General features: G+C 46.2%; 2 protein-coding genes across 3 annotated transcripts in view; both read left to right on the top strand.

Moving 5' to 3' along the window:
* The window catches only part of LOC127191684 (acyl-coenzyme A thioesterase 1), a 103,550-nt gene extending 81,354 nt beyond the window's left edge, over window positions 1-22,196 (top strand). The window contains exons 1-3 of one of the 2 annotated variants that reach the window (XM_051148944.1): window positions 15,853-16,556; window positions 18,056-18,258; window positions 21,519-22,196. In XM_051148944.1, coding sequence (XP_051004901.1) covers window positions 16,100-16,556; window positions 18,056-18,258; window positions 21,519-22,127 — 1,269 coding nt within the window. In that variant the 5' untranslated portion in view covers window positions 15,853-16,099 and the 3' untranslated portion in view covers window positions 22,128-22,196. Of the gene's footprint in view, window positions 1-15,852; window positions 16,557-18,055; window positions 18,259-21,518 lie in introns of those variants that run through there. The other variant, XM_051148933.1, reaches the window with a different exon arrangement.
* On the top strand, window positions 3,133-10,118 carry LOC127191710 (acyl-coenzyme A thioesterase 5-like). The gene is made up of 3 exons (XM_051148976.1): window positions 3,133-3,691; window positions 7,135-7,337; window positions 9,457-10,118. Exons 1-3 carry the CDS (start codon window positions 3,235-3,237, stop codon window positions 10,060-10,062), a joined length of 1,266 nt encoding a protein of 421 aa, XP_051004933.1. The 5' UTR covers window positions 3,133-3,234; the 3' UTR covers window positions 10,063-10,118.
* Window positions 22,197-25,208: the final 3,012 nt, after the last annotated feature.

The following is a 25,208-nucleotide window of genomic DNA, read 5'->3' on the forward strand; positions in this document are numbered from 1 at the left end:
TAAGACTTCAGCTTGTACCGCATATACCTGAGTCTCTGAGTCTTTCTTTCTTTTTTTTTTTTTTTTTTTATTCTTTTTGGTTTTTCAAGACAGGGTCTCCCTATGTAGCCTTAGCTGTCCTGGACTCACTTTGTAGACCAGGCTAGCCTCCCGAGTGCTGGGATTAAAGGCGTGCCCCACCACCGTCCCGCTCTCTGAGTATTTCTTTTTCCTCCATTCCTCACCTTCTCCTCAACAACTAGTTCCTCTAACTAGTTCCTCTAGCTAGTTCCTCTAACTAGTTCCTCTAGCTAGTTCCTCTAGCTAGTTGCTCAGCCAGCACTTGGTTTCCCTCAGCCAGTTGTCCACTGCCTGCTCACCTCTCCGTACCGCGGCTCCTCCTCCCTTCCCTCCTCTTCGCCATTCCTGGAGCTGGTCTTGGGGAGTGGCAAAGTCTGAGACCCTGGAAAAGACCAGTGGCATATCTGTCCAGGAGACTTGGCCTGGTCACAGAGGCCATAGCTGTCACCAGCTTGCTGGTAAAACAAACAAAAAGCCTGACAAATTACCTTAGGTGACCCAACACCAAGCCCTACTCCTGAATCAATTCTGCTTTAATTCCCTAAGATGTCAGCCCTCAATCCTGCCAGTCTCCTGGCTGACAGTGACCCCCACAGAACCCCCGCATGACTGTCTTGAGGTGATCAGGCCTGATTTGATTGACTTCCCTTTGGGGACACCAGAGAAGCCACCTACAGATGGGAGTACTTTCGTCCCAGACAGGATCAGGTACGCAGGGGCAGCAGTGGTGACCCAGGGAACTTTACTTTAGCTCAACAACTTGAGCTTTTAGGTCTGATTCACACCCTGCTGGGGAAAAGACAAGGCTCTCCCATATACACTGAGGTAGCCGGTGCTTGAGTCCATGGGGCTCTATACAGGGAAGGAGGATTGCTAACCGCAGCAGGAAAAGAAATCATAGAAAAGAAATCCTAGCCCTATTGCATGCTTTTTGGTTACCCAAGAGGGTAGCCATTGTCCAGTGCAAAGCACACCAAAAGGGGGGTTCCCTAGAAGCCAGAGGCAACAGAATAGGGGACTTGGCCACCCAGGAAGTGGTCCTGGAACAGGTGGAGCCCCACTTCCACCCAAGTCTTCATAGCCTTGCTAGAGCCCAGTTTACTAAAAGCAGGAATGTATCCCAGGGCAATCCTGACTTGTTGCAACAAGAACTGGCCAAGCAGAATATACAAGCAGGATGGTGGATGCTCCGGGAGGCCAGACCCATCCTTCCAGCAAGCATGGGAAGGCAACAGGTTACAGATCCCCAGGTTACAGCCACACACTTGGGGACCAGGAGAACCTCTTTACTCCTCAAGCCAGGTGTTATGTTCCAACTTTGGAAAGCTCGATTAAAGACATCACTTTTAGATGTGCCCCCTGTGCTCAGGTAAGCCCCAAAGGGTATTCCTGAATCAATATTCCCACGTGTAAATAAACCTAAAAGGTGTACTGTCAGGGAAGTCCAGGGGAAACTGAGGTGGAGCATGAAGTCAGCAATTGATCACTCAGCAGACTTTTCTCTGAGGGAACAAAGCTTGATTCACTGTGGCCTCCGAAGTTTTCCCTGTGGCCAGTGACAAACTTTTTGGGGGCCTGTGGAAAAAAGGGAGGAAAGAAGCATACACAACACACATACACACACACACACACACACGGTAGATGAAGCAAGCTTCAACAAGCTCCACCAATGTGGTTATATTCTATTTTTCTTTAAGTGAAGAATTACAATGACTTTGTGCAGAAAAACATGTTTCCCAACACTCTCACATGATCAAACGCTCTACATGTAGTGAGTGAAAAACAAATTATTTCCAAGAACCCACATACGTTTGTAACCAAGCAACTTGTTATAGATTAATAAAATGTAAGCAAGCAAGGTCATTTTCTCAGCCAGTTTCTATTCACTGGCAGACTGCAATTTGCAGTTACAAAGAAAGGAACAATTATCTTATTATTTATCTTAAACAGTGATCTTACTAAAAAACCTTAACAGAATCACAAATCTAAACTTTTATATTAAAAAGTTAGTCCTTTCTACTATAAATCTTCAGAATGCACATCTATTAATTGGCATTTAAAAAAAAAAAGCCAAATCATACCAGGAAAGCTGAGGGCAAATATGGGTACAAGAAATTAATCACCACCTTGATCACCCTCCCAGCTTTAGCAAAAAGAGTCATGTCAGCCAGTGCTTGACTTCTGAAACCTCAAAGCCCACCTTCAGTGATGCACTTCCTCCAACAAGGCCATACCTCCTAATCTCTGAACTAAACATTCAAATATATGAGCCTATGGGCACCGTACTTATTCAAACCACCACACCGTGCTCCATTCTGACTAGCCCTAAAGTTCCTTTTTTAAAAAATGTGTTATGTGTGTGGTGTGTGAGTGTCTGTGTAAATGTTTGCACGTGTGGGGAGACGCACTAAATATACACATGTGTGGGCATCCATGTGGAAATTGGTACTGTATGTCTGTATGTCTTTCTCCATTGCTCTCCACTTTGTTGAGGTACGGTCTCTTGCTGAACTCAACGCGCACAGATTTCAGATAGTCTAGTTAACCAGCTAGACCTGGGCGTCACTTGTCCCTGCCTCCGGGATTACAGGCCAACCTGGCTTTTACAAGATGGCTAAGGATCTGGACGGCGGTCTTCACGCTTGCAGGCCAAGTTCTTTATCCACGAAGCCACCTCCTCAGGCTCTCGGAAATATTCTGTAGCCTACAGTGCAGACTTTACCTTGGCAGTGCTGGCCGTATCTCCTTTCCTTGCTGACCTGCTCAGCCAAACAGAGGCACACTGCACTGCACTGCACTGCGGGATGACGGGAGTTAAATAGAAGTACTTACTGCTTCCTGTTTGTATCAATCTGATAGAAACTAACTTTGCTAGGGGGAAAAGAGCCGCAAGTGAGTAACAACCCAAGTGAGGAAGGTTCAACGGCAAGTTTCTCAGGATCACCCGAGGGTATGGGGACAGTGATTTTTGCAACTCAACCTTTGTACCTGTATTTCAACATCAGGCTGAAAAGCGTAAGTGACATAACAGCTCACGGTATTCGACGAACTACGGACTTTAACAGCGCGACTGCCAAAGGAAACAAGTAGGTCAAAGGCCCCCTTGTGATCATAGACTCCAGAAGTCAGAGACACTACTCAATCTACAGTGTTCTGATTTTTCACGGTGTCAGGATGGTGCCAACAGTGAGCCTGGAGCCCGCGGACCGCAGCTGCTGGGACGAGCCGCTGAGCATCTCCGTGCGCGGCCTGGCCCCCGAGCAGCCCGTCACGCTGCGCGCGGCCCTGCGCGACGAGAAGGGCGCGCTCTTCAGCGCCCACGCGCGCTACCGCGCCGATGCCCACGGAGAGCTGGACCTGGCGCGCGCGCCCGCGCTGGGCGGCAGCTTCGCGGGGCTCGAGCCCATGGGGCTGCTCTGGGCCATGGAGCCCGACAGGCCTTTCTGGCGTCTGGTGAAGCGCGACGTGCAGACGCCCTTCGTGGTGGAGCTGGAGGTGCTGGAGGGACACGAGCCCGAGGGCGGGCGGCAGCTGGCGAAGGCGGTGCACGAGCGTCACTTCATGGCCCCTGGGGTGAGGCGCGTGCCCGTGCGCGAGGGCCGGGTGCGCGCCACGCTCTTCCTGCCTCCAGGTGAGCCTCCCACTCTCCTGTGCTTGCAACCTGGCATGCTTCAGGGGTGCAGCACCTGAGAAAACCTTGCGGACTTTGGTCCCTGAAAAAGCAGCAAGTGCTGTTAACTACTTAGCCATCTCTCCAGCCCAATTTGTGATTTTTTTCTAGGGTGGAAGGGGGAGAAGGGTATTGTTTTGGTTATGCCTTAGTACTTTTTGTGACTGTGATAAGATACCATGATCAAGGCAATTTATAGAAGAAAGAGTTTATTGGGGGCTTGCTTACAGTTTCAAAGGGCCAGAAGCAAGAAGGCAGGTATGGCTCTGGAACAGTAATGGAGAGATTATGTCTGATCCACAAGCACAAGGCAGAGAGAGAAACGGAATGTCCGTTTGAAACCTCAGAGACCAGTGACACACTTCCTGCAGTAAGACCATACCTTCTAATCCCTCCCAAATAGTTGCACCGATTGTGGACCAAGTAAACAAAATGTTTGAGCCTATGGAGTCCATTTTCTTTTCTTTTCATCCTTTCCCCCCGCCCAAACCCCAACACCCCCCCCCCCACAGGTTTTCTGTGGGTAGCCCTGGCTATGCTGGAACACACCACTCTACAGACCAGGCTGCCTTAACACTCAGAGATCTGCCTACTTCTGCCTCCTGAGTGCTAGGATTAAAGTCATGTGCCATCACCACTCTGCGCCATTTTGATTTAAACACCATAAAAACTACATGGAACTGTTACAATGTAGGAACATGGCATTTGAGGCAACCTTAATCCATATGTTTCTGGAGCATGCTTACTCAGATTTGGCTCCAGAATAAACTGTCTCTTATTCCTTCTGAACTATGTTTTATATCAACAAATGGAGTTTTCATATGTCTATACTTGAAATGACCTACAGATGTTAAAAATATGCGAATGTATGCACACGATGGGAGTATATAAGGATATATGGGTGTAGGGCATATGAAAGAAACACACCCCTGTCTCGAAAAACCAAAAAAAAAAAAAAAAAAAAAAAAAGTCTCACACTAAGGAAGTTAGCAACTGTTTTAGCCGGGCGTGGTGGCGCACGCCTTTAATCCCAGCACTCGGGAGGCAGAGGCAGGCGGATCGCTGTGAGTTCGAGGCCAGCCTGGTCTACAAAGTGAGTCCAGGATGGCCAAGGCTACACAGAGAAACCCTGCCTCGAAAAAACCAAAAAAAAAAAAAAAAAAAGAAACACACTGCAGAAGCATGTATGATACAATCTAACATTTGTAAGCAAGCAGATACGTTTGATTAGTTGGAGTAGACATTCACCATTAAGTAAAAAGGAAGCTGGTGTATATGACAATTAAAAACTCAGGCCGGGCAGTGGTGGCGCACGCCTTTAATCCCAGCACTCGGGAAGCAGAGGCAGGCTATGGGCCGTTATAACATCAGAACCAGGAAGAATTTCTTGCAGACTAAGAAATCAGAAACACTTTGGTGAGACAAACAATAAGATAAAGTTAAAAGGAAGGAGGAGCAGGTGTGATTTGGAGAATTGCAACAAGTTTGAGGATAGCCTGGTGCTACAATACTGTTTCAGGTCAGCCTGAGCTATATAGTAAGACTGTGTGTGTTGTGTGTGTGTGTGTGTGTGTTGTATATATTTACATACATACACACATATACAATGAAAGACAAATAAGAATTTAAAATTTAACAAAGACAATTAATACTCATTATTAAGCCATAAAGCACCGCTGAAAAAGAGGCACCAACTTTAATGATTGCTTCTTCTACTGCCCTCAATTAGAAAAATTAGTGACCTTGGTCTGTAAAGATAACTTATATTTGCCGTGTTTAGCTGTTCTCTTGGAGGCTGACTGCCTCTGCCTGCTAATGCAGGCCTAGTCCTGGAGGCTTCTAGCCTCCATACCATCCTATCCAGCCCTAGGGTGTTTTCAGCCTCTAGGACTTACTGCTGAGTAAGCTCAGCCTTTCTTGTTCTTTCTGAGCTCTGGCTGAATGGTTCAACTCAGCTCTTCTGGCTCAAACTCGTCTCCCAGCTGACTGATTCAATCTGGCTTTCCTCAGCTTCTCTGAATTGCTCTGCTTGGCCTCATACTAACTCCAGCAATTTGTTCTAATCTTCTGGCTCCTTCTCATTCTCTGGCTTGCTCTTTCTTCAGCCTGCCTCGGTGAAACTCTCCCTGGGAAACTGCTTCTTTTATCATTCTCTGGGCTGCTCCTTAAGTAGCTCCCCTTTCCTCTTTGTTCTCATGAGAGTTGGGCAGATCCTAGTCTGTCAAATCTTTCTATGATTCATCATTTTTGCTGCCACTCAATTAGACATTACTTTCAAACATAGGTGCTTCCTTCTACAAACTATCTTTACCTTCATTGTTTTAGATTAAAGTCATTTATTACCAAGCCTGGACCTAAGCTTTTGTTTATCTGAAACTTGCTCTATACCAGGCTGGCCTTGAACTCAGAGACCTGCTTGCCTCTGTCTCCTGGGATTAAAGGCGTGCCTGTGTTTCTGCTGGATCACAGAGACTCAGAAGGTCTTTGAATATGACCTCTTGTTAGAGCAGGCATGTTGTGAATTAAAATTCTGCTACATTGGTCCTTGCTAATTATATTTTACTCCAGTTATATAAACCCAGGAACTAACCACGTGGGAGGCAGATCTCCATGTTCGAGGCCAGCCTGGCCTACATAGTGAGTTCCAGGACAGCCAGAGCTACACAGAGAAACCTTGTCTTAAAAAAAAAATACTGCCCCCCAAAAAAAATCCAGGAATTTGGAGCTGGAGAGATGGCTCAGCAGTTAAGAGAAATTGCTGTTCTTAAAGAGGACCAGAATGCACTCCCCAGGACCTACATGGCAGCTCACGCTCTCTGTAGCTCCAGATTCCGGGGATCTGGTGCCGAATTCTGGCATCCATGGGCCCCAGGCACATAAATATAGCCAAATACTCATACAGATAAAATAAAAATTAATAATTTTTTTTAAATCTAGGAACTTCAAACAAATACAGGTAAGTGTGAACTTGCTTTGACTATTTGACGGCAGTCTTGAAAATCACAAGCCTTGGTGCAGAATGTTCACATACTACCTGAGAATTTAGAATTCCTTTCCTAACTTTGTCAAGACTATCAAGGATAGATTTTTGGCACCACAATACTTTCGAAGCTCAGTTAATTAGACCTTTTCATTGCCAGCATCTATTTAAAAAGATTCTGGATGGTTTAAATAGGAAAGAAACATACTAGAAGGTCATTGATCCAGCAATACAATGGAACAGGCATTGGGAAAGCAGAATCAGGAAACCGAGAGAGCCCAAGGGAGGCTGTATAAAGAACCAAAGACCTAGTCCCAGCACCCAGCCAGGGGCTGATCACGATGGCGCACGCTCCAGGCGCAATGCAAGGGATGGTTACCTGAGTAAACGGTAAACTGTCTCTCCTTGTTTCTTTCTTTCTAAGGAACTGGACCCTTTCCTGGGATCATAGACCTTTTCGGAACTGGAGGTGGCCTGCTGGAGTACCGGGCGAGTCTGCTGGCTGGGAAGGGCTTTGCCGTGATGGCTCTGGCTTATTATAACTACGACGACCTCCCCAAGAGCATGGACATCCTTCACCTGGAGTACTTTGAGGAAGCCGTGAACTACCTGCTCCGTCACCCTCAGGTTGGCTGTCATCTTAGTCTTTTGGTTTAGAAACATTCAAGACAGGATTTTCAACTTAGTTGCTGAGGCACAATCAAATAGATATATTTTTATTGTTTTAAGAAGTTTTTTTTTTTGGGGGGTTGTTTTTTGTTGTTGTTTTGTGTTTTTGTTTTTGGTCCTTCAAAACAGGTTTCTCTACGTAGCCTTGGCTGTCCTGGACTCGTTTTGTAGATCAGGCTGGCCTTGAACTCACAGCAATCCACCTGCCTCTGCCTCCTGAGTGCTGGGGTTACAGGTGTGCGCCACCACCGCCCGGCTTTTTAAAAGGGTTTTAATTATACGAGTAATTTTCCTGCGTGCATATTTGCGCACCACATGTATGCCTGTGAAGGCCAGAAAAGGGTCTTGTATCGCTTGGACCTGGAGTTAGACACAGCTGTGACTGCCATATGGGCACCAAGCACTGAGCCCCAAATATTTAGTATTTTCCAAAGTCAGGAAGAAAGTAAGTTTTTGAACTAGATGATCTCTGGAGGGATAGACTTGTTTGGAAGTCTGATGATGGAAACACACAGACCAACAGTAGGTATTGTGTTTGGTCCAGAAAAGGGCTACCTGGGATACGGGAACAGAGAGTACTACGACCAGGCAAGGCCGAGGTAATCCACAGGAGGGCTGGGGTCCCTTAGCAGCATGCTTGCTTTGTGTGAGTGTCTCTCCAGCCCCTGGGTTGCTCTGAGCACTAAATGACTCGTACTTGTGAAGTTCCCCGCAGTAGGGCCCACCACTAAGTGATGAACATCATTCACTCGGCAAACAACAGAGGGGTGAGGCATGGCTGGATACAGGTGAGGAAGACAGTCAGGTTCCCGTGAGCTTGGCATGTGGTGTGGGGAATGTCTATGGGAAAAGGAGAACCACATTCAGAGGGAACAAGGAAGCTAAGAGGCCACTGAGGAAGACTAGCCAAAGTGAGAGTTGCTAGGAAGAGCCTCATCTTGCAACGTGAGTGCTTACCTGTTAGAAGTAGAACAGTCGTTGCCTGGGAGCCTAGCCTACCAACAGCAGTCGTGTAAGCCTTTTAGCGCCTGCTACCACTTATGTGTTAGAAAGAAAACTGACACAAAAGGAAATGGATAATGGGTCAGGTCTGTGAAGGAGGCTGCATTAACTCCTTGGCTTTGTTAATATACAACTCTCTGGTTTTACACTATGTACACAAACCATTAACTAGGTAGCTACTTAGTGACCTCAAATAACTCTTCGATAAAAGTAAGCACTAACTTCAATTTTTGAGATTTTGTTTGTTTGTTTGTTTGTTTGTTTCAAGCATTTCTTTGCTGGTTAGCTTTTATGTCAACTTGACACAAACTAAAGTTGTGGTAGAGGAGGGACCCATAATTGAGACCATTGCTTTAAGATTGGTCTGTAGGCAAGCTCGTGGGGCATTTTCTTAGTTAGTGGCTGATGTGAGTGGGCCAAGCCCGTGGTGGGTACCATCTCTAGGTCCTGGGTTCCGTAAGAAAGCAGGCTGAGAAACTCATGGGCAGCAAGACAGGAAGCAGCATCGCCCACCGGCCTATGCACCGACCTGGAAGCTCCAGGTCCCTGCCATGTCAGTTTCCTTCAGTGACAGACATCAATGAGGCCGTGTAAGGCAAATAAACCCTTTCCTTGCACAGTTTCTCTTGGTCACGGTGTTCCACCACAGCAACAATAACCATGGCGAGGACAATCTCTCTCCTTCCACACTTACACACGTGCCTCAGGCCGTTATCCTTAACAATGCCACCTGCGTTCACCATAGGTAACACCGATTTGTGTGAGTGCAGTGCCCTGCCCCCAAAGCATCACAGAAAAAACAGCTGAGTATTTCTTGACTTTGTCCACCTGCTTTCTTTGACACTGGCATGCTTAGGAATGTACCTGTTACTGCTCATTTGAGCTTCATGGAGACTGTGGGACTTAGCTTTGAGCCCTATCCTACCATTAAGGACATTGATTTGAAGAAGACTTTATCACCTTTCAAAAGGCAGGATGGTACAGAGTGAGATTTGGGATCCGTAGGTTGGCATCACTAACTGTCCTACCCTCTAGGCGTATTCATTCCCCCTTCTTTTCTTGGTGTCTTTTGTAGGTCAAGGGTCTGGGAATTGGCCTGCTGGGGATTTCCAAAGGGGCTCAACTCTGCCTCTCCATAGCCTCTTTCCTGAAGGGCATCACGGCTGCTGTCATAATCAATGGCTCCATAGCCAATGTTGCTGGAACATTAAACTACAAGGATGAGACCCTGCCCGCTGTGGGCATAAACCTAAAACAAATCCGGGTGACGAAAGATGGTTTTATAGATATTATAGATATCCTCAAAGTCCCTCTGGAAGGACCGGACAGGAAGAGCATCATCCCCATGGAAAGGTCTGACGCGACCTTCCTGTTCCTCGTGGGTCAGGATGACCACAATTGGAGGAGCGAGTTCTATGCCCAAGAGGCCTCCAAACACTTACAGGCCCATGGGAAGGAGAAGCCCCAGGTCATCTGCTACCCCAAAACAGGGCACAATATTGAGCCCCCTTACTTCCCACTGTGCAAGGCTTTCCGACAACCCTATTATAGTTTGCCTGTCCTCTTTGGAGGGGAGTCCAGGCCTCATGCCATGGCACAGGTGGATGCATGGCAGCAACTCCAGACTTTTTTCCACAAACATTTGGGTGGCGGAGGGAGGCCAATCCCAGGAAAACTGTGATTGTCTTTGAGTAGTGACACGAGAACAGCTGCCACTGTTAGGGTGTGTATGCATTTTTTTCTCCTTTTAGTAAAATCTTGAAGTTTTCCTCACAAAGGTTTTGTGGACTGTGTTCCTTACTGGTTTGAGAAAGGAGAGGTTCTTACTTTCTTTTATGGTGCCAAGGGCTGAGCCCAGGGCTTGTGCATGGTAGGCTGGTGCTCTGCCACTGAGCAATCCCACTGTACCTCAGAGGGAAGCAGTTTGTAAGAAACTTAAGAGGCTGAGTTGCACTCCTGCTACCTGACACAGCATGCAACTGACAAATAATGCCGTTCAATAAGTATCTGCTACATGACTGTTAAATAAATCTTTAAGTACTGTATGCGGAAGCATATGCAGTGGCCCCCTCGTGTATGTGGGTCCCCCACTGCAAATCCTACCATCCCACGTATTAAACTTGTTTGAAGACAGCACTACATCTTCACTGAACACACGGGGCCTTTTCAGGTCATTGTTCCTTCAGCCTTTTGCCATAGTATAGGAGCTACTTGCACAGTGTTTATGTTATACTTAGGGCCATACATACTCTGGATGTGATCCTAATGTTTTAAAGAAGATTTTTGGGTTGCATGCCAATTCCACATTGTTTTATATCAAGTATGTGAATCATTGCAGTTTTGGGGGCCAAGTACCAACCCCCCCATGAATGCCAGTAAGCAACTGTAATATCAGACTCAATACAGTATCAGAATTGAGTTTCTCCTCTTAGAATGAAAGTCATAAGTGTTGGCGTATACGCGGCCTGCCTCTAGGTAGCTTGGCAACCTCTAACATCATCGCCTGCCGGCTGGTGTGTTCCAAACTACAAAAGGGCCGACCTGCCACCTTGTCTCTTACTTTGTCTCTTACTCTGTCTCTCTCTGTCCCTCTAGGATGTCCCTCACTCCTCCCTCTCTCCCCTTCTACAATAACTCTTATACCTTGCATGTTGTGTTGCACATATTTAACAATAACACATTAGTTACAGACTATTTACTAGTTAGATATAAAACTGATAAAAAAATTAAAGCAAATGTGCATCTAGTTTTATGGTATCTTTTTAAATGAATAAAGATTCTTCCAGCAAAAAAAAATTGTACTGGGTTCCTGTTAACACCCACACAGCTTTAGTGTTTCAAAAGTTGATGAAACATTTAGATTAGGATTATGTAATTTTTAACAATGATAATTATGGCCGGGCATGGTGGTGTACACCTTTAATCCCAGCACTCAGGAGGCAGAGGCAGGCAGATCACTGTGAGTTTGAGGCCAGCCTGGTCTACAAAGTGAGTCTAGGACAGCCAAGGCTACACAGAGAAACCCTGTCTTGAAAATGAAAACAACAACAGTAATAATCATGAAAATACATAGAAGTGAGAATACTTATTATAAGTAATTCAATAAACCTAAATGTTTCTTAAGGCATTAACTGAATTTACAATAAAGCACCTTAATTTATTATTGTGGTGTTCAGATTCTTTAAATTTGTTTATCTATTTATTTATTTAGGTTTTTCAAGACAGGGTTTCTCTGCTTAGCCATGGCTGTCCTGGAACTCACTCTGTAAATCAGGCTTGAACTCACAGAGATTTACCTACCTCTGCCTCCCTGAGTGGTAGGATTAAAGGCACGTGCCACCATGCCCAGCTCTAATTTTATTTTTTTAAAGCCAATCAACTCCTTATGTGTATTTTCCACTGAATGGGAGTGCTTCCATGGCTCCTGTGTTAGAAGCCTGGTTACCAGTAAATTGGCTTTGGGATGATCATATCTCTGGGATCCTGACTTACTCAATGGAGTGGTCCTCTGGTGGATTCTGACCCAATTACATTATCGGGAAGAGAGGCCTCGACGGAAGATGTGTGTCACTGGACTCACTCCACTGACAGGCACAGCTTGTCCTGGCCCCTTCCTTCTCTCTCTGCTTCCTAACCGTGTAAGTGAGGAGCTTTGTTCCTCCACAGCCTCCACCATGATGCACTTGTTCACAGGCCAAGAAGCCAGTGACAACACTAACACCTCTAAAACCAGGCCAACATTAGTGTCCCCTCCTTTGAATTTGTTTCTCTAAGGAATTTGTCACAGAATTTCAACGTGTTCCTGTTCCTCACCAATGGTATGCTTGTCACTGAATATTGGCCAATCTGGAGGCTAATGCACTCTTCATTTTAGAGGTAAATAAAAGGAAATGCATCTTACAGAAGTTTCTAGCACAGTCAGTGTGGAGGAGGGCTCAGAACCCTCCAGTTTCCCCTCTCTATATGCAGCTTCTGTGGTTCTTCGCTTTATTTGGTCATAAATCCATTTGTCCATCAACTTCTGCCATGTCTCACACAGCCCAGGGAATGCACACCTGTGTGCTGAGGTTCACCCATGCCATGCTGTGAATTCCCTGGAGCCTGATGTTCCGTGGGACAGCAGCTGAAGCCATGAAGAAAAGAGGAATGGCTCTTCTTTCACTGCTGCAAACCTGTTATAGAGTTTCCGGGTTAGTGGCAGGTTGCACGGGGAGGATGTTAAAAGACATTGATGCATAAGCCTGGCATGGTGGCTCATGTCTGTAATCCCAGCGTTCAGGAGGCTGAGGCAGGAGGATCAACAGGCTGAGCTACATCGATGACAACCTGTCCCTAACTGTACACAATTTTTGTTAGGTAGGTGTGTAGGCATGCATACATTCCCCTTTGCTCTATTTTCCTTTTAAATGAGAAGTTCAAAAATAGACAGAAAAGAGAAGGAGAAAATGAGAGTAAGGTTAAGCCTTGGAGCAACTATAAGAAACACACTCAGTTGAAAGAAATATAGCTTCTAGTTTTTAGAAGTGGAGGCAAAATTGTTTCCCTCCTGCATGCTCAGTAACCTGAAATTAAGTCCAACGTTGACACATCAGCCTAGTTCTAGCCAAGAATGCAACCTTGAAGAGAAAAGGGAAGACCGAGACATCGGAGCCCTTGCACCCTGTCACTCAGGAATCCAAGAGGCAGAGACAGGAATTAAAATTTTAAAGCATGCCTCATCCAGAGAGGGGATAATCTGCGAGCACACGGGAGGGACATTCTATCCTGTCTTCCTCCTCCTCTTCAGCTATCTCAGAGATGGACCTAGTCTTGCCCTCCAGCCTTCTGGTTGCCTCTCAGACTGCACTTTTCCCTCATTACCTTTGCTCTATGTGACAGAAAAGGGTTTGCATATACCAAGGTCACTGGGTCCTGCATTCCCCGAGGTGATGTGTGGGTGCTTAGCTTTAAGGTTAACTCAGAGACAACAAACCAGCAGCAGCGTGTCTGCGGTGAGCTGTACCATGGCCCTGCAGATCCCTCCCCACAGAATGAAGTGCAAATGCCATTTGTAACGGAGAATATGAGTGTCTAGCCAAATCCCATGCAAACCAATAACTGGAAGCTTAGTCCTTTGCTTCTAGGTATGAAAGCCTATTAGGAAAACCAACAGCACGCATCTGGAGAAAGAAAGAAAAAGAAAAAAGTAAAAAAAAAAAAAAAAAACAACCCCACAGTAAACAGAGCCACAGACTCAAGAGTAATCACATATAATCCAGTGACCAGAGACACTTCAGAAAAGTAGTCTCATCAACATTGTTCACATTTGATATCTGAGAATCCTGCATATCAATTCAGAAGAAAGAAACAAGATAATCCTATAATTTTTTCTAAAGATTAAGATGTAGAAAATGTAGCCAAAAAAAATCTCTAGGCACAAATGATTACAAAACACACTTCCAGTTCCATGGTGGCTTCGGGAGGACAAGTTCTGAAACACGATAAAGGTCACTTCATTTTAAGATTCTAGGGTGAGTAGAAGCAATAAAAAGGAACCGGCTCAGCAAAGCTTCTAAGCAATTTGTACTCTGGAGTCATGTGGAGAGTGTCAACAAACCGGTTCCTGATTTACCAGAACCGAAGCCAAAAGCAGTAAGTGCCAGGAGACCAAGGAAAGAAACAGATGGTTCCAGAATGAAACAGGTTAAGATTTACTGGGAAGTAACAGCAACAGCCAGAGATATGTCTTGAGCAGACACATGACAGGAAGAGTTTGGCATGCAATCACAGGACTGCGTTTGCTAATGGTGGCCCACGGGAACTGGAATGTACCTAGAGCTTCTCTGAAATGTATTATGTCAATATCAGTTACAAGACAATCTAAGCTGGGCATGGTGTCACAACATGCCGAGCTGACTGTTTCAATGACTCTGCCTGTCCTAAGGGCTTCTGGGCATGTGACAGAACAGCCTGCTGTACAAGATAGCTGTTACAACAACCAAGGCTATACCAATAGCAACGTCAAGCTGACTGTCTCAATGACTCTGCCTGTCCTAAGAGCTTCTGGGTATGTGACAGAACAGCCTGCTGTACAAGATAGCTGTTACAACAACCAAGGCTATACCAATAGCAACGTCAAGCTGACTGTCTCAATGACTCTGCCTGTCCTAAGGGCTTCTGGGTATGTGACAGAACAGTCTGCTGTACAAGATAGCTGTTACAACAACCAAGGCTATACCAATAGCCACGTCAAGCTGAACCGCCACATCCTCACAAAGGCTGACTCTGATATGTATAGAAAATTAGAGGCTTTACAATGAGATGAAAAGAAAAAATTTAAATTCCCAGGTGAAACCAAGGACAATATGTGCAGTAAACACTGAACCCCTTCCCAGATCTAGCCAAGGGACAGGTCATTCTCTACAGATGAGTGGAGAGTGGGGTCTGACTTTCACACGAACTCTGGTGCCCCATATTTGACTACATCCCCTTGATGGGGAGGCCTGGTGGCACTCAGAGGAAGGATAGCAGGCTACCAAGAAGAGACTTGGTACCCTATGAGCATATACAGGGGGAAGAGGTCCCCCTCAGTCATAGGGTGAGACTCTGTTTCACAAATAAGCACACACACACACATACACACGCAAAACCCACAAATAAATATTCATTATTTTCACAATACTTAACTATTCCTCTTGTATATAGTTGGAGGAGAGGATAGCTAAGGGAAAGGACGCTCTCAGTAGTGAGTAGTGGAGTCAGCAAACGATGTATTTTTACAAGTCAGGTGCAGAAGAGTGGCTCCTAGGGTCCGACAGTGAGAGATTCATTTACGGATCTTGTGCACGGATGGATTTGCCTGCATACTTGTGTGTGCAAATCCCCTGTACACATGAGATCCACTCTTTTCATATGTGAGTTTGCTATGTTTTCATAGTGTCTCTCAAAACTTGGGTGGCAGTTTGTTTTGTTTTGTTTTGTTAAGGCAAGGTTTCTCTGTGTAGCCTTGGCTGTCCTGGACTCGCTCTGTAGACCAGGCTGGTCGCCAACTGCTTCCCGCGTGCTGAAATTAAAAGGTGTGCGCTCTGTCATTGTGCGGTAGAAGTTCCATAAAGAGAGTTTTCTGCCTGGCAATGGTGTGGGTCACAGCAAGAGTGGGTTATCTCTAATTTTCTCTGATGAGTTTGACCTTTTTTCTTGCATACTTTATCTGTTTGTTTAAAACAAGATCTCTCTATGTACCCCAGGTTAGCTTTGAGTTAAAATAATCTGCCTGTTTCTGAGTCATTACACCCAAATCTGAGAATTCGCTTTCCTCCCTTGGATGACACGTGACCAAATATGCCGCTCCCCCCACCCCACCCCCCAATTTGGACTTCCCAAATGTCAAAACCGTAAGACATAAATCTCTGCTCTTTTTAAGGTATCTTACCCTAGGTATTTCCCTAGAGTAGGAAAAAAATTAAAATAAAAGTAATGCAGTATTTAAAGCTGTTTCTTTTTATAGAAAGCTGCTAGTGAATCCACTCAAGGGCTGGACTTTGCCACGATCTTATTCACCTAGTGTCACCAACAGTCCTCAATACCACGTGGACAGAATCCTCTTGCCCGGCTCAGCCCCAATGCTACTCTGACCTCCACCATACACCCGGCAGACATCAGGCACACAGGTCAGGAACCCCAGGTCGGCTCCACAGCAGGCCAGGCTCCGCCCTCCAGCCTCTGAGCTCAAGGCCTCCATGGCCGCGACGCTGAGCCTGGAGCCCGCGGGCCGCAGCTGCTGGGACGAGCCGCTGAGCATCTCCGTGCGCGGCCTGGCCCCCGAGCAGCCCGTCACGCTGCGCGCCGCCCTGCGCGACGAGAAGGGCGCGCTCTTCAGCGCCCACGCGCGCTACCGCGCCGATGCCCACGGAGAGCTGGACCTGACGCGCGCGCCCGCGCTGGGCGGCAGCTTCGCGGGGCTCGAGCCCATGGGGCTGCTCTGGGCCATGGAGCCCGAACAGCCTTTGCGGCGCCTGGTGAAGCGCGACGTGCAGACGCCCTTCGTGGTGGAGCTGGAGGTGCTGGAGGGACACGAGCCCGAGGGCGGGCGGCAGCTGGCGAAGGCGGTGCACGAGCGTCACTTCATGGCCCCTGGGGTGAGGCGCGTGCCCGTGCGCGAGGGCCGGGTGCGCGCCACGCTCTTCCTGCCTCCAGGTGAGCTGCACTTTTGTCCTGTGCTCACAATCTAGTCTTGTTTCTGGTCCTCAATAGACCGCTTGCCTGCAGGACAGTCGGATAATTGTGCAACTTCAGTAACTTTGTACCCTCTCTCCTAAGCATGGCGATTTTTTTTTTTTTTTTTTTTTTTGGTTGGTTGGTTGGTTTGATTTCAAGACAGAGTTTGTGTAGCCCTGGCTGTCCTGGGACTTGCTCTGTAGAGCAGGCTGGCCTGGAACTCAGAGATCGCCTGTCTCTGTCTCTGTACTGGGATTAAAATTGTGCACCACTACCACCACGTGGTTTCTCAATCGTTTTAAATGGTAAATTTCTACCACGTCTCATTCCCTTAAAAGGCACCGTGAATCCCTCAGCTATAAACTGAAGAGAGCGGTCAACTTACATTGATTAAAATCCACTAAATGCCAGCCACGCTGGTGCGTCTTCAGTACCGATATAATCATTACCTTGTGCCTGTAGTAAGAGTCACTTTTGCCTCCTAGCACATGAAACTTTCAAAGAGCCTTAAACCTACAAATTAAGACAATGCTCCTAATCATTAAAGCCAGTGTGAATATTCCTGGCAGACCTCCCCCTACCAAAACATGCTCTCGCTGAGGAGGGTGATTTTTCCTCCTCCACGAAGACATCTGGCAATATCTGCAGAGATTTTTGTTTGTTTGTTTGTCAAAGATGAAGGCAGGAACACGCACGCCTTTAATCCCAGCAATTGGGAGACATAGGTAGGCAGATCTCTCCGTGTTTGGGGCCAACTTAATCTAAAGGCAAGTTCCAGGATAGTCAGAGCCACAAAAGAAAGAAAGAAAGAAAGAAAGAAAGAAAAAACGTCAAGAGCTGACATTTAACTTATAGAAGCCAGCTGGGCATCACTCATGCCTGTAACTTGCAGCCTGGAAACAGAGACAGGATTCTGGGGTCTGTTGGCCAGGCAGTCTAGCCTGCCAGTGAGCTCCAGGGTTAGAACCAGCCTTGAGAAACAAGGCGAAGAACTGTTGAGGAAGACATCCAATATTGACCTTTGGCCTCTCCACACTCGCGCACACAAGCACTTACATACACAAAACACGCACATGCACAAATGGATACTGTGCTGATGCCGGCAAATCCCGGTCTAAGAAAAATAGGGTTCAGTCTCTATAAAAAACAGTGGCAATATGGCTCCTGTCACACCCCTTCCAGCCACAGGAAAGTCACCGCAAAATACAGAGCTTTGAAACTAAGTCTGGCAATTGCTGCACAAAGTAAGAGAATGTGCCTCATTTTTATAGCTCTTAGGCACTTTCTAACCTTCACTAGTGGCTGCTTGGTACAGTGGGAATGCCTATGGCTGGCACTGGGTCCTACTCTATTTCTCAGTCTCTGTTTCTACTAGACCTCAAAGGTCTTTTCTTGCTGATTGTCAGCATCTGAATCCGCAAATGTCTTTTGAGCAGCTCAAGCATTTTGTGCTGTGATGCGTGGTGTTTGTTCTGCAGGCAAGGACCGGTCCCCTGGCATCATCGACTTGTTTGGAAGTGGCGGTGGCCTGTGTGAATACAGAGCCAGCCTCCTGGCTGGGCACGGCTTTGCTGTGCTTGCTCTGGCTTATTTCCGATTTGAAGACCTCCCTGAGTATTTGAGGGATGTGCGCCTGGAGTACTTTGAAGAAGCCTTGGCCTTTATGCTGCAGCACCCAAAGGTGGGTTCCCGTGTCGGCCTGAGTACAAAGGAGGAGGATGGAGTGGACTCATGGCTAGAGCCAAAGCCCTGCTAGGACACTGGGCGTTAGAAAGACGAAGGGAGACCCAAACAATCCCTCAACAGTTGCTAAGAGTATTCCTATTTCTGCCCATCTCTCCTGTCTCTTAAGATTTAGCTGTTTCCTTTTGTGACTAACATAACTCTAAAGGCAACACACCGAGAACTACCAACTTAGCCAGGCGTGGTGGCGCACGCCTTTAATCCAGGCACTCGGGAGGCAGAGTGAGCTCGAGGCCAGACAGAGGGAGGGAGGGAGAGAGAGGGAGGGAGGGAGGGAGGAAAGGAGAGAGAAAGAACTGCCAACTTTGAATTCTCTTCCCACAACTGCCCAGGTACAGCAGCTGGCATCTCAGAGGCTTCCCTTTTCTCATTACTAGCATTAATGTAACATTAGTGGCAAAACTTGACTAAAGAGAGATGTCTTTAAGACACCTGGTGATACTGGAAAAAGGAACAGTATTTTTGGTGATATTAAGGATTCTCGTCAATGCCGTTGAGTGTGATAAATATTAATGTGCTGGCTAGTTTTATGTCAACTTGACACAGCTTGAGTCATCAGAAGAGGGAAGCCTCAGTTGTGAAAATACCTCCGTAAGATCAGGATGTAGGCAAGTCTATAGGACATTTTCTTTCCTTCTTTCCTTTCTTTCTTTCTTTCTTTTTTTGTTTGTTTTTTTGTTTTTTGAGACAGAGTTTCTCTATGGACCCCTGGCTGTCCTGGAACTCCCTCTATAGACCAGGCTGGCCTTGAACTCAGAGATCTGCCTGCCTCTTTCTCCTGAGTGCTAGGATTACAGTCACGCACCACTGTACCCAGCGGACAGTTTCTTAATTAGTAATTGATGTGAGAGGGTCCAGCCCATTGTGCATAATACCACTCTGGGCTGGTGGTCCTGGGTTCTTAAAAAAAAAAAAAAAAGCAGTCTGAGCAAGCCATGAGGGGCAACCCAGTAAGCAGCACTCCTCCATGGCCTCTGCATCAGCTCCTGCCTCCAGATTCCTGCCCTGTTGGTACTCCTGTCCTGACTTCCTTTGATGATGGACAGTGATTTGGAAGTATAATCCAAATAAACCTTTTTTTTCCCCAAGTTGCTTTTGGTCATGGTGTTTTTATCACAGCAATGATAACCTTAAGACAATTACTGTGCTTGTATAAAGTATCTGATAGCAGAAAATTTCTTTAAATTTTTTCTGTAAATATAAGTAAAATGACACTGTTTTAGTTACGGTTTCTATTGCTGTGAAGAGACACTATGCCCACGGCAACTCCTATAAAGAAAAGTACTTAATTGGAGATGACTTACAGTTTAGAGGTTTAGTCCATTGTCATCATGGCGGGAAGCATGGCGGCATGCAGGCAATACGGTGCTGGAGAGGGAGCCGAGAGTTCTACATCTGGATCGGCAGGCAGCAGGAAGAGAGAGAGAATAAGCCACTGGGCCTGGCTTGAGCTTCGGAGACCTTAAAGCCCAGCTCCCTGTGACACACTTCCTCCAACAAGGCCACACCTACTCCAACAAAGCTGTTGTTTTTAAAACAGTAAAATCCCAGTCATTCAATATATTACCAATAAAGTCTCAGGAGCCAGATGCCGAGGTGAAGACCTGCTGGCTCAGAGAGGCAGAGAGAGCACCCAGCTGACCTTCCTACTCAGCCAACATCCCAGAAGGAAAAAGCCAAAGCCCTTTCTCCTTCTCCACACTGTCTTAAATACCCTTCAATTCAATGTCCCTCCTTTTTTGTTTATTCCATGTCAGCTGGTTTCTTAACCTATGATTAACTTTATTTAATCCTGTGTACAGAAAGCTCTTGGATTAAAGGTATGTGCTAGGGCTGAGCCACACCATAACCACCTGTTTACAATAAATAGAAAATTCTTGGATTAAAGGTATATGTTAGGGCTGAGCCACACCAAAGAAGAAACAGGTTTTTATAGGTCGCCACTCCCTGTGAACCCATGGGGGCCATTTCCATTCAAAGTACCGTAGGTACAAACTTTTGCTGTCATCTAAACTCAGAGTGTGGGATAGTCTAATGTTAAGGGATAAGATGTTTTATAAGGACTCTAGGATGCTCTAACTTTGTTGACGTTCAGGGGAGACTCTTGGCAAAGCTATTAAAACCTAGATGCATGGTAGCATACATCTTTAATTCCAGTGTTTGGGAGGCAGAGGCAGGAGGACCTCTGTGAGTTCAAGGCCAGCCTGGTCTACATAGCCAGTTCCAGGCTAGCCGGATGATCTGGAACTGTGATGGTTTTACTAAGGGGAGATAGGGTCCTAGAAAAACAAGAGGCCAATATGCACTGCATATTTGACCCCTTAAGCCCTGGCAATAGTAGTTCCTGGCCTGGGTCCTTTGTTTTACATTACACGTGATAGTCTTCCTTTGGCTGAACTCTTTTTCCACACGGTGAGGTGTCTGAAGAGTCAAGGAAATTTGTCTACTTGGAACCCAAATGCTCTTAACCACACACTTGGGGTGTGGAGCTTCCGTATCTCTGCCCGGCGTCTCTGATCATGTGTCCAAGTCCTATGCCTCTTCCCTGGGTTGGCCAGAGCACATACACCTAGGCCTTAAACATGTAGGCTTCATGTCCACACATAATGAAAGACCCGTAAGGTGCACAAAAGAACCAGTGAGTGGAAAGAGAAGGAGGGTGAGTTAGGATCCTGGACCTGGAGTCCATGACTGGTTCTTCTTGCTCCATCAATACAGAACAAGTGAGTTTGAAAGCTTTCAATTGAGCTTGATTTTATATATGTTTTATGGTGGTATAGTCATCAAGGTAGGAAAAAATATTTAACAGTTTATTCATCAATTTAGCTTGTAAGGGCCTTTAAATATACTCTTGGCCTGGTTTTGTTTGTTTGTTTGTTTGTTTTTGTTGTTTTTGTTTTTGTTTTTCAAGACAGGGTTTCTCTGGGTAGCCTTGGCTGTCCTGGACTCGCATTATAGACCAGGCTGGCCCGGAACTCACAGGGATCCACCTGCCTCTGCCTCCAAGTGCGCCACCACTGCCCGGAAGCCTGGTCTTTATAAATAGTAGATGGTCTATATACTCAGAAATCAATTATTTGTTTATTAACAATAAACATGTTTTTTTTTTTTTACTTTGAGACAGGCACTTAGAGAATATGAAATCACTACATGCTTTCCACATACAAACTCCACACTTGTTCTGTGTCTCCTCATCAGGTGAAAGGCCCAGATATCGGGCTTCTCGGTTTCTCCAAAGGCGGTGACCTGTGCCTCTCAGTGGCTACCTTCCTGAAGGACAACATCACGGCCACTGTCCTTATCAACACCTGTGTGGCCAACACAATGGTTCCTCTGTGCTACAAAGATCTTGTTGTTCCTGAGCTTGCCTGTGACCCAACAAAACAAAAGACCACGGCGTCAGGCCTTTTGGATTTGGTGGATATTTGGAACAATCCGCTGGAGGAACCCAACCGCCAAAGTCTTATTCCCTTGGAAAAGGCCCAGGGACCCTTCCTGTTTATTGTGGGCTTGGATGACCATAATTGGAAGAGTGAGTTTTATGCTCATATAGCCTGTGGACGTCTCCAAGCCCATGGGAAAGACCGACCCCAGATAATCTGTTATCCAGACACTGGCCACTGTGTTGACCCACCGTATTTCCCTCCTTCCATAGCATCTGTGCACGCGACGTTTGGTGTACCAATATTCTACGGCGGTGAGCCAAGTGCTCACTCAAGGGCACAGGTGGATGCCTGGCAACAAATTCAAACTTTCTTCCAAAAATATCTCAGTGGTGAAAAGCCTGTCAAGAGCAGCAAAATGTAGCGTTGCAATTATATTGAGAGCTCTAATCACACCATGCGGATTCTTTTTAGACTTCCAGGGCACTGAGGGAGTTTTTGTTGTTGTTGTTTTGTTTTGCTTGTCTCACATATCCCGGACTGGGCTTTACACTTACTGTGTAGACAATGATGAGCTTCTGATCTTCCTGCTTCTACCTCTAGTGCTGGCGTCACAGTCACACACTATCATGCCTAGTGTTCTGCGCTACCAGGGACAAAACCCAGGGCTCTGAGTATGACAGACAAGCATCCGGCCAAGTGCATCTCCAGCTCCCTAGGAAGCCTTCCGTGAGAAGCTCAGCATCCCTGTAAGGGTCCTACTGCACCCTGAGCCTACGAACCAGCCCTTCTTACTGAGTGGGGTCTGCTCTCTCCTCTGAACTTTAACTAATGGCTCTGTTTAACTCTGTGTCTGTGAGACCATCCTTAGCCTTAGGTAAGAGAATGGAAGAAGTACTTGTCCAATTCCCATTACTGGGCTGTCTCTCATTCTGCTTCTGAGGACTGGTGTGTGCTGCTCTGAAGCCATGCTTCCCCTCTGAGCCCTAACTGATTTTTATCTGAGTCTTAAGAACCCGCCTGCCTAAGTCACACAATGAATGGATTTGATTCTTCCTGGTTCTTATCAGTTTTTAATGTGCCTGAAATTAACTCAAGATTTTACCCTGACCCTAGCCTAGGTGCCTATCAATACACTTCTTATAATTTGATCATCTTGTCTGGATTGCCAGTCACCATGTGGTATTTTCCTGTCTAGGAAAAATGTCTTGATGTCAAGATTTTCATGAAATGTGAGCCAAAGCCTGTGACTTTGGGCACAAAGTTATACCCACTGATTCACACTTTCTCCCATTACCATTTGCTCTTATTACAACTGAGGAGACTCGTTGCTTCACCCTACTGTAGCTGAAGCATTATCTAGACTACTGAGATGCCAGGGTCTCCCCTGAGCACAAGAAATTCGCTGAGCGGTGGTAGCACATGCCTTTAATCCCAGCACTTGGGAGGCAGAGGCAGGTGGATCTCCGTGAGTTTGAGGCCAGCTTGGACTACAGAGCAAGTTCCAGGACAGCCAAGGCTACATAGAGAAACCCTGTCTCGAAAAAACCAAAAAAAGAAAAAAGAAAAAAAATTCTTCCAAGACTTTAGGATAAATCCCATGGTTTTCTGGGTGTACACGAAACCTCTCACCAAAACCAATAGTCCTTTTATTCTAACTGATACAAAGGAAGGCTCCTCAGATGTACTGGCGATGGCCACCTGTAAAACTCACGTTGACTATAATCATTGACCTTGCATTATGATTTTCTATGATGTGACTCCTGGGAGTCTCTGCTCCGGCTCATTCCCAGGCGGACCAGCCTCTGTACAGATCCTTGGGATGAGACACTCAGACAAAATTTACAGCATTAGTAAAATAAGTGCAAAGCTTAGAAATCAGCTCTCCCAAATTCTTAGTCATATCGAAAGTATGGAATGACATAAACGTAGTATCTTTAAGCTGGGTGGTGGTAGCACCTACAGGATGCAGAGGCAGGTGGATCTCTGTGAGTTCAAGGCCAGCCTGGTCCACAAAGTGAGTTGCAGGACAGCCAGGGCTATGCAGAGAGAAATCTTGGCTTGAACTCAACTCCTCAAAAGTAGTATCTTCAAGTATGCCTCCATAGTAGGAAATAGGTCTACATCTGAAGCTCTGCCCAGTTACTATGTGCTTGACCTTGAGCAAGTTGTTAACCACCCTAGACCTCCAATTCTTTGTCTACAAAGTGGGGGAAAAGAACAAGTATTTCACTGAGATATTATAATTAAATCAGACAATTCCCATGAAGCACTTAAATGTTTAACTCAAAAGTAGTTGCGGTGTCATCCCCCACCCCCCCCCCCACGCCCCATGAGAGTCATTGAAAGCAAGAAGGGTTAAGAGTTACATCTGGGGCCCAAGAGGTGGCTCAGCAGATAAAAGCGCTTGTTAATTCATAATGCAAGCCTGATGACCTGAGTTTTAGTCACCAAAATCCATGAAAAGGTAAAAGGAGAAAAATGATGTTAATACACATAAGAATATATATATATGTGTGTGTATGTGTGTGTGTGTGTGTGTGTGTGTGTGTGTATAAAAAATGTATGATGTGTGGTTTTATTTTGTGGGTTCAATGCCCTCTCCCTCAAAATCAAAACCTTCAAGTCACATACCATAAGGATTTGGGTCTTTTTCCATTAAAAAAAAAAAAGTACTAATACCCATGCCAGGATTCCCCACCCCCACCCCGCCAAGAATATCCAAAGTGGAGCTGTACAGCTGTCTCAGTGAATATAGGCACTTGCTGCCAAAACTGACGATCCGAGTTTGAGCCCAGGACCCACATGGTGGAAGGAGAGACCTGACACCCACGGGTTATCCTCTGCCCTCCACACACGACACCGGTGTACCCACCCACACCTAAGTAAATGAAGGTTAATAAAACTTTTTAAAAAATCTATCAACTAAAAACAACCCACCAAAGTCTGTGCCCTCTGCTTAGGGGACTTCCTCTGTATGCTTCTGTTATCACGCCCTGCTATGTGGTAACTCAATCCACATTGAAATGTTTCAGTTTGAACTGTGATGATTTGGGGGAGACGGCGGGGTGTCCGAGACAGGGTTTCTCTGTTCAGCCTTGGCTGACCCACGCCGGCGTCGAATTCACAGAGATCCGCCTGCCTCTGCCTTCCAAGGGCTGGGATTAAAGGCCTGCTGCGTGCACCACCACCGCTGGGCATGTGATGATCTTTCTTAATCTAAGATCTGCCTGCCCCATAACTTGTCCTAGACATGGGCCCTTCCACTAAGCAAATTGCGAGTTTAGGGAACAGTGTCCCCTGTTGGCCAGTGAGGGATTTTAGAGACCGTGATCGCTTCTATTTGCTCTGAGCGGTAGGCTGAGTATGAGATCTTGTACAAACGTGGCCATCACAGCCATGTTGCTGTTTGTACAGCCGGACAAACGTGGAAACCCTTGGCCTCAGCTTTCATCATGAAGTCTCAATTTTAAAAATAACCCTGAAAAAAAAAAAGATAATCCTG

This window comes from Acomys russatus, chromosome 1 (assembly GCF_903995435.1).
Source record: "Acomys russatus chromosome 1, mAcoRus1.1, whole genome shotgun sequence".
Lineage (NCBI taxonomy): Eukaryota > Metazoa > Chordata > Mammalia > Rodentia > Muridae > Acomys > Acomys russatus.